General features: G+C 41.6%; 1 protein-coding gene across 2 annotated transcripts; it reads right to left on the reverse strand.

Annotated features, from left to right (window-relative positions):
- Positions 1-290: 290 nt before the first annotated feature.
- On the reverse strand, positions 291-3,280 carry LOC116161819 (insulin-like growth factor-binding protein complex acid labile subunit). Of its 2 annotated transcripts, XM_031475288.1 has the most exons (3): positions 3,107-3,280; positions 974-2,884; positions 291-913 (listed from the first exon to the last, which is right to left on the reverse strand). In XM_031475288.1, the coding sequence occupies exons 2-3, from the start codon at positions 2,876-2,878 to the stop codon at positions 371-373; spliced, it is 2,448 nt and encodes an 815-aa protein (XP_031331148.1). In that variant the 5' UTR covers positions 2,879-2,884; positions 3,107-3,280; the 3' UTR covers positions 291-370. The 2 variants fall into 2 exon arrangements, with proteins under 2 accessions (XP_031331148.1, XP_031331147.1); XM_031475287.1 differs by having other exon boundaries at positions 291-2,884; positions 3,107-3,279.
- Between the last annotated feature and the right edge of the window lie 5,945 nt (positions 3,281-9,225).

A 9,225-nucleotide genomic window follows, 5' to 3' on the forward strand; every position in this document is an offset into this window, starting at 1 on the left:
CCCGAAGTGAAGGTTCCAGAAAATTCTTACTCTAAATATATTCTCAAAGGAGTTCACCTACCGGAAATCACAGTAACCGAGGTTTCTTCTATGACACCTGAAACATTTGCCCCCTCTTCCAAGTATCTGAGACTGAGATCACCTCCTCGGTATAGCTTTCCGCAACTACTCTCCCTTCAACTTGCTAGAATCTTTGATGTCGAGGGCTAACGTCGTTACCAACGGATAAAGTTTTGCGGAGACACTCTCTCCAACATCCATTTTGTTGCTGGAATGAAGACAAAGAGACATATGCTAAAACTCTTTATTTTTATGGTATTTACATTAATAAAAATTCAACAATCACAGCGGCTGTTACCCTCAAACAGTTTTAATTAAGGATGATCGGTTTAAGCTCCGGAAATTTGCTGTCGATAATCATCAACACCTTAGCGTCCAACTTGTTTCCGTCCAGAGTCACCCGGGACAATGCGGGAAGATTGTCGAACGTATTCGGGTTGAGATCGCTGATTTGATTATTTTCCAGATGGATCGAGAACAGCTGCGTCAGCCCGGCGAACATCTCGGACGTGACGTGTTTCAGCGTGTTGTTCGACAAATCCACATCGCGCAACTGCCTGAACTCTCCAAAGGCCCCCGGTTTTATTTCTTCTATTTCGTTGTTGTTGAGGTACAGGTACTGCAAGTCGTCGGCGGGCGGAATGGTGCCCTTTTCCAAATTGCGAATTTTGTTTTTGTTCAAATGGAGCGTGTTCAGCAGTTTGGTTGACTTGAAGAGGTCAGCGGGAAGACTTTCGATTCCGTTATCCGACAAGTCCAACACCAGCAAATGTGGTAGTTTGTCGAGCACGTCACCCTCCAGCTTGCTCAGCCGATTCGAGCCCAAGTAGAGGAACTGCAGGTTCGCCACGAGCTGAAAGGTAGTGGAATCGATAGAGGCAATTTTGTTCGCGGTTAAGGTCAGCATAGTTACGTTTTCGAGCCCGGTAAAGGTCGACTTTGAAATCTTAGAGATGCGATTGTTATGAAGCGACACTCTTTGAATAGTGTCCAGGCCGGAGAACGCACCCTCGTCAATATCTTCAATTTCGTTATCGTCCAAATTTAAGGTCATCACCCTTTCCAGTCCGTCGAAGATCCCTTTCTTCAGGGTTTTTAGTTTATTCTTCGTGATCTCCAGTGAGTAGAGGTTCTTCAACTTGGAGAAGCAACCGGGAGAGACCTCGTTTATGTTGTTGTTATCGAAGGTTAAAAATTCAACAGCGGTCAAATGGGCGATGGCGTCACAGTCGATGCGTGCAATGGGGTTGTTTTCCAAACGGAAGAACGTGAGCGCTGACAATCCCTTCAGGGATTCGCCTTCGATGGCCTTCAGCTTGTTATTGCTTAGGTAAAACGATTTCAGTTCTCGCTGATTTTTGAAGAGTCCCGGTGGGAGGCTCTCCAGTTTATTATCGGACACATCCAAGCTGCTCAAATTTGACAGGTTGTCAAACAGGTTCGGTTCCAGGCTGGTGATCTGATTGCTGGGCAAGTAAATGGCGGATATCGACGTCAGGGCGTCGAAGATTCCAGCAGGTAGCGCTTTAATTTTGTTTCTGGCCAAACTCAGGGTTTGCATCTTCCTCAGATTGCCGAAAACGTTAGGCGCGATCGCCTCCAACTGGTTGTCGCTCAGATCCAAGTACTCCAAGCTCTCCAGAGACTGAAACGCGCCCTGATCCATTTCCGAAATTTGGTTTTGTGACAAGTACAAGTAAGACAGCTGCTTCAAATTGTCAAACGTCGTCGCCGCTAATTCTTTAAGCTTGTTCGCGCTAAGCTCGAGCGTCTTCAGCTGGCCGTTGTCGGCGAAAAACCCCGGGGGAATTGCGACGATTTGGTTTTTCTTCAGGTCTAACATCGCGAGCTTGGTAAGTCCCTTGAGCGCGTCGGGGTTTAAGCTCGTTACGTTATTTTCGGACAGCCCGAGCGATTCAAGGTCGCTTAAATTGCTCAACAAACCGGCCGGTAATGCTGAAATTTGATTACTGGCCAGATCGAGCGTTTTCAGGTGTTTCAAACTTGAAAGAACCCCCTCGTCCACTTCCGTTATGAGGTTCTGCCGTATCAAGAGCTCGGTGAGCGCGTCTAAACCGTCGAAAAGCTTCGGGGGTAAACTCCTCAAGCGATTGCCTTGTAAGTTGAGCGTCTTCAAATTTGATAGGCCGGCGAAGGTGTCCGCGTCCAGGAGCTCCAGCTGATTGTCTGCGATCCAGATGTTCTCGACCGAGGTCAACTTCGCGAGAGCCTTTTCGGGTAGGCGCTTCAGTTTGTTACCAAGCAGCTCCAATTCTTTCAAATTGACCAGGTTGTCGAAAGTGCCCTCTTCGATTTCTTCCAAGTCGTCGTTGTGCAAATCGAGCTTGGTTAGGGACCGAAGGTCCCCGAACGCATCCTTGTGGAATTTTCCGACCTTCGTCACGTAATAGTGAAGCAGCTGCAAGTTGGGCATCCCACGAAACGCTTCATCCCCAAGATCGGCGACGTTACTGAAACCAATTTGAATTTCGACGAGATTCTTCAACTTTTCGAAAGTGCCGTCCGGTATGCTGCTGACGTTGCTGAAGAGAATTTTGAACCTTTGGATTTCGTCGAAGCCTTCAAACGTGCTCGAGTTGAGAAAGTCGATTTGGCTGTGCTCCATTTCCAAACCTTCAAAATCGGGCTTTTTGACGTTGTCAAGCTCAATGGATTCGTGTACCCCGTTTCTCAGTTGATCCAAGGATTTGATTCCGGTGCACGATATCGATTTCCAAAATCGGTAGTGACAGTCCCTCAAGTGGACCCCGGCGATTGCTAGTAGCAGAAGCAGTAACTTCGGGAAAATGACAGCCATGGCGATCTATGGACAATAAATAAACTTTACTTGACATTTTTGAGCGAAATGCGTATGATTTTTTATAAGGCGGCCCCGAATGTCCATTTGAAGATGCTTTTGATCCGGTTTCACGACACGTAATTCAAAAAATTAATGAAACGTAATAGGTAATCCCCCCAGACCTCCCAGAAGCTTTTGCATGCTTGACCGAAAAAATTCCTAAATACTACAAAAACAGTCGCTTACCACAGCAATAATTATAAACAAACTTTACGATTGCACTTCTTCACAGAACTAACGGTGATCTAAACGTGCGACGATCCCTCCTACATGCATACCTATATTTATTATGTGGTAATTAAACAAAAAAATTTGTGAAATTTATGTAACCAATTATTGTCGATGAGTGACGGGCATCAGTGGCGTTTAATAAACGATTATTTGAAATTTAAATTGAGTACAAGATTAAACAGTCGTTTGCCCTGACCCCATATTTACACTGGCACGCCAATATTGTTAGAGGTACGAAGGTCAGCAAGTGTAAATAATATTCTTCGATTTAACAATTCTTTGTTGGTCACCATGGAAATACAGATAATGAGGCTCGATAAGGAGTACTTTAAGTTCGCCATGGAACATGATGCAACTCAAGTCCTTATTTTTAGAGCATGCGAGATTTTCCACGGATTTATGAGAATTTAAGGAAATCTGAGGAATTCGAAGATTCCGAATAAATCCCCAGAATCCGAGGAAGTTTCTTAAGTATCCGCAGAATCTGAAGAATGCGAATAATCCGATGACTCCAAAGAATCCGAAACATCTTAAGTATCCGAATCTGAGGAAACTGTGGAATCTGAAGAATCTGTTAAATCTGAAAAGGCAACATGAAGAATCTAAAGAGTCTGAAGAGTCTGAGGAGTCTGAAGAATCTAAAGAATCTGAAAAATCCGAATAACTTGAAGAATCCGAACAATTAAAAAATGCGAAGAATCTAAAGAATCTGTAAGATCCCAAAATACGGGAGAATCCCAAAAATCACTTCCATATTTGACGAAGAATCGGAAAAATTCGAAGAATTCAAAATATCCACAGAATCCGAAGAATTTAAAAAATCTGAATAATCTCAATAGTCCGAAGAATCCCGAGAATCCTAGAAATCTGAGGAATCCAAAGAATCCGAGGCAACCAACGAAGCAAAACGATTCGAAAATCAGAAGAATCTAAAAAATCTGAAGAATTCGAAGTATTCGCAGAATCCGAGAAATCTAAAGAATCCGAAGAATCTGAAGAATGTGAAGAATCCGAAGAATGTGAAGAATCCGAAGAATGTGAAGAATCCGAAGAATCTGAAAAATCTAAAGAATCTGAAAGATCTGAAGAATCTGAAGGATCCGAAGAACCAGAAACATCCGAAGTATCTTATGTAGAACTGCAGAATCCAAAGAATTCAAATAATCCGAAAAATTAAACAGAAGAATTCGAAGAATCTGAATAATCTGAACAATCGAAGAATCTGAAGAATCTGAAGAATCTGAAGAATCTGAAGGATCTGAGAGAGTCTGAGGAGTCTGAAGAATCTAAAGAATCTGAAAAATCTGAAGAATCTGAAGAATCTGAAGAATCTGAAGAATCTGAAGAATCTGAAGAATCTGAAGAATCTGAAGAATCTAAAGAATCTGAAGAATCTGAAGAATCTGAAGAATCTGAAGAATCTGAAGAATCTGAAGAATCTGAAGAATCTGAAGAATCTGAAGAATCTGAAGAATCTGAAGAATCTGAAGAATCTGAAGAATCTGAAGAATCTGAAGAATCTGAAGAATCTGAAGAATCTGAAGAATCTGAAGAATCTGAAGAATCTGAAGAAGAATCTGAAGAATCTGAAGAATCTGAAGAATCTGAAGAATCTGAAGAAAGAATCTGAAGAAAGAATCTGAAAAATCTGAAGAATCTGAAGAATCTGAAGAATCTGAAGAATCTGAAGAATCTGAAGAATCTGAAGAATCTGAAGAATCTGAAGAATCTGAAGAATCTGAAGAATCTGAAGAATCTGAAGAATCTGAAGAATCTGAAGAATCTGAAGAATCTGAAGAATCTGAAGAATCTGAAGAATCTGAAGAATCAAAAACCTGAAGAATCTGAAGAATCAAAAATCTGAAGAATCTGAAGAATGTGAAAACTCCGGGTAATCTGAAGAATCTGGAGAATCTGAAGAATAGAAGTAATCTGAAGAATCTAAAGCACGAAAAATCAAAGGAACCTCGGAGGAATCTGAAGAATGCAAATAACGGACCTGATGGATGTAATGGATTTGAAGGGTCGGAAAGATATGAAGAATCTGAAGCAGTTGAAGGACGTGAAGGATCTCAAATTCGGAGGAATCTGAAGGATCGGACAAATCTTAAGGATTTGAAGAATCTGAGGAATCTAAAGCGAGATCTAGAGGAACCAAAGGATAGTAAGAATCTGAAGATCTGTAGTGAAATTTGAAGGATCTGAAGATTGAAAATCTGAGAAATCTGCAGGATCTAAAAAATCTGAGGAACCTGCGGGATTGAAGAATCTGAAATCTGAATAATCTGAAGGATCTGAAGAAACTGAAAAATCTGAAAGACTTGAAGAATCTGAGGAATCTAAAGCGAGATTTAGAGGAACCGAAGAATAGGAAGAATGTGAAGGATGAAGGATCTGTGGGATCTAACTAATTTGAAGATCTGAAGCCAAATACAATAAAAATCTGAGGAATCTGAAGGATCCCAAAAATCTGAGGAACCCGACGGATTGAAGAATCTGAAATATGAATAATCTGAAGGATCTGAAGCTCGATCTGAAGAAACTGAAAGATCTGAAGCGATATCTGAAGTGAGATCGGAAAGATGAACAATTTTCGGAATCTGAGGAATCGGGGTAATCTGAAGAAATCTGTCTGATCTGAAGGATTTAAAGGATCTGAAAGATATGAAGAATGTGAAGGATCTGAAGAATCTGACGACGAATTGAAGGAATTGAACAATTTGAAGGATCTGACAAATCAGAGGAATCTGAAGGATCTGACTGGCCTGAAGCAAGATGTGGAGGATCCGAAGGATCGGAAAAATCTAACAAATCCGAGGAATATGAATAATCGAGGGAATCTGAAGAATCGGAAGAATCTAAAGCACGAACAATCTGAGGAACCTCGGAGGAATCTGAAGAATGCAAATAACGCACTTGATGTAAAGCATTTGAACGGTCTGAAAGATATGACCTCGGATATGACGCATCTGAAGGATGTGAAGGAGTTGAAGGACGTGAAGGATCTCAAATTCGGAGGAACCTTGAGGAATCGGAGGAATCTGAAAGATTTGAAGACTCCGAAGGATCTGAAGGAGCTGAAGAATGTGCCGATTGAAGAACCTAAAGAATCTGAGGAATCTGAAGAATCGGAGGAATCTGAAGAATCAGATCGAATCTGAAAAATCGGAGTAATCTGAAGAACCTGAAGGAATTGGAATAATGAAGGATTTGTAAGAGCTGAAAAAGCTGAAGAATCGGAGAGCCAAAAAAGTAAAGGGAGTAACGAACGTAGAGATGTAAAAAAAGTGAGGACTGTGAATAATTCCGAAGGATCTGTATCACCTGAATAACGAACAAATTGTGTAAAAATGAAGCACGCGAGAAACGTGAGACTGTGAAGAACATGGCGGATTTGACAAATTGAAGAATCTGAACGATCGGAAAGATCTTGTAACATGTGGCCGCTTTGACGTTTCAAAAATTTGGTTTTGAATCTGTTAAATATAGTAAAATTTACCGCTTTATAGCAAACATGAACTAAGGTATGCCTGGCGATAAACAGAGAGCGTGAATTTTGGTATCGTCGAAGTGCATTGAAATTGAGTTCTTAGCGAATTTATAAAAGCAGGCACGTACCATTTTCTGTGGGAGAGATTTTATTTCGCGTCCTATGTGTGAAGATTTGCAATCGAAATTCAAGAAACAAAACGTGGGGAATAGGGTGGACTTCTGAAGGGGCTGCAAGAGCTTAACTAGGAGCCAAAGAACGAGTAGTCTGAGCGACGTATTTCCAACATGTGAAATCCCGGAAGATAACTGTGAAGAAAAAGGAGGATCGGAAGCATTTGCTGAAGCTGATCTGATGGACATGTCGGAGATGAAGATGCTGAAGGACGTGAAGGGTCTTAAACCCCAAGAACGTAAACGACGTGACGGATGAAAAAACGAAGAACGTGAAGCATCCGTTGGGCTTGAAGGAGATGAATATCGAAAGATCTGAAAGATGACCAACAACAATTCCAAGAAGTTGAGGTTGAGCAGGAGAAGTATTGAAAGAGCTCACGGATCTGCAGGAAATCCTTTTTACTCTACTTCATTCTGGACTGTGGACACAAAACTCACTAAACCGCGACCGAGGGTGTCATGTGTCAGTGTCAAGAATGAAACCCAATCCACCAAGGCTGCCGCTTCCAGACGAAGAATTTTCTTGCAAATAACACACGACGCGCGCGCTTACCTTAAATTCCTCAAAAATTACCGTCGTTTCAATTCTTCGCGCCCCAGTTGTTTACAAAACGACGACTCCGGGTCGCCTTTAATAAATAATCTTATCTTCTCGACTCGGCGAACATTCCTCAGATTGAAATTCTTTCGCCTTCAGGTAAACGGCCACAAAATAACAATAAATAGAAACATGATACTCACCGCGATTTTGTGAAAGGTTAACGAACGGAAACCAAAAAAAAAACAAAAAGAGAACTCGCGCACCTCACAAGTCACCCCGAAAAGCGCGACGCGACGGAAGTACTCGAGGGAGAGTTGGAGCGGAAACGGCACCGTCCCTTTGGGGGAGTGTTACGAATGGCACTGGTTTTTTTAAAATTGATAAATCCGATTTCACGGTTTGGCGAACGCGACTGAGAGGACCGTTCCCGTTTGAAATCCGCAGGTACAATGCCAACACGGCTGGCTTTTACCTGTACAGGTGTAATTCCGTTCTCGTTTCGAGGAGCGGTACGTTAGAAGATTTAGGTTAGTGAACCGTGCGTGTTTTAGGCGTTTGCCGCTCGACAGTCGAGGAACCGGTTATGCCTTCTTCGTTCTTCGAGTTTCTCCCCCGCATTTCGGCCCGCGATTATCGACGCCGTTCACCTTGCGTTTGTGTGCTTTTGAAGATAATGCAGTTCTTGGTTTGGTGCTCGATGTGTTGCCTAAGTCGCCCGTTTGCACGTAATTCGAATACGGTTCATAGCAAAAATATAATTTGTTGGAAACATTCGTCTTGATGTTCTCCTGGTAGACAGAAGGTCTACAACAGTCACGGATACGGTTTGTATTAGGAGCTCATTATGTTCTCCTGATTCCCGAAAGTTTTAAGCGACAATAAATGGCGCATTTTAGGCTGCGAAAAAATCCCCACGTTTATTATGCGCTCCTGGTAGCCAGAAAAATTTTTTTTGGCGGATACTCTAAATATTGGGAGCAGAAATATTTGCTCGCTCACAGTCACTATATTTCCATTGCACAAATGGTTCCTGAAACTTCAAAAACCCAAAATTAATCTCTCAAGATCTTAAAATCACAAAATCTCAAGCTCTCGGTATCGAAAAATCTCAAAATTTAAGGTCTCAAGGTCCTATGTGTCTGGAGCTCTCGCAATCTCAAAATTTTCAATATTTTTAGATTTCAATTTCGCAGCTCAAAATCTCAAATCTCAATCCACCATCGTCGGCTTCCAAAAATGTCGATATTTCAAAACAATAAAATCCCACTTGAAGTGGCGAAACAGTTCTGTTGAGAGAAATTTCAAGAGCGAGGAGGTATTTCTGTTTCGAATTGATGCCTTCTCGTTTACTATGTCCTCCTGGTAGCCAGAGAAAATTTAGAGAGCAGATGTACTTGATGTCAGGTTTCACGAAAGTTTAAATGAAAATAAAGTTATCAAAACATTACTCTTAATGTTCTCCTGGTGGACGGGGACAAACTCCAACAACGACGGATACTTTATGTATTAGGAACAGAGATGCCCCCTTGCTCATTATGTTTTCCTGATAAAAAAATTACCGAATGACGCATTCCTTTTGGAGTTGCAATAGTACCTCCTCGTTTATTATGCGCTCACTATATTTCCCTGGTACCAATGGTTTCTGAAGGTTGTTAACACGTACGTCTTAATATTGGAAAAATGCCTCGTTTGTTCAGCTCTCTTGATAACCAGAGAAAGTCTTTCTGGCAGCTATTCTAAATAGTTGGAGCAGAGATCTTTCGTCGGTGATACAAAAGGTTCCCAAAAGTTTAAACGGTAATAAAATTAGAAACAGACTTACTTTATTATGGTCTCCTCATAAACAAAGAAAATATTACGACTTCTT

This window comes from Photinus pyralis, unplaced genomic scaffold, assembly GCF_008802855.1.
Source record: "Photinus pyralis isolate 1611_PpyrPB1 unplaced genomic scaffold, Ppyr1.3 Ppyr1.4_LG10, whole genome shotgun sequence".
Classification (NCBI taxonomy): Eukaryota; Metazoa; Arthropoda; class Insecta; order Coleoptera; family Lampyridae; genus Photinus; species Photinus pyralis.

What these genes read in the sequence shown, in the direction of transcription:
- LOC116161819 (XM_031475287.1), bottom strand. Translation starts at nt 2,878, where the DNA reads ATGGCTGTCATTTTCCCGAAGTTACTGCTTCTGCTACTAGCAATCGCC.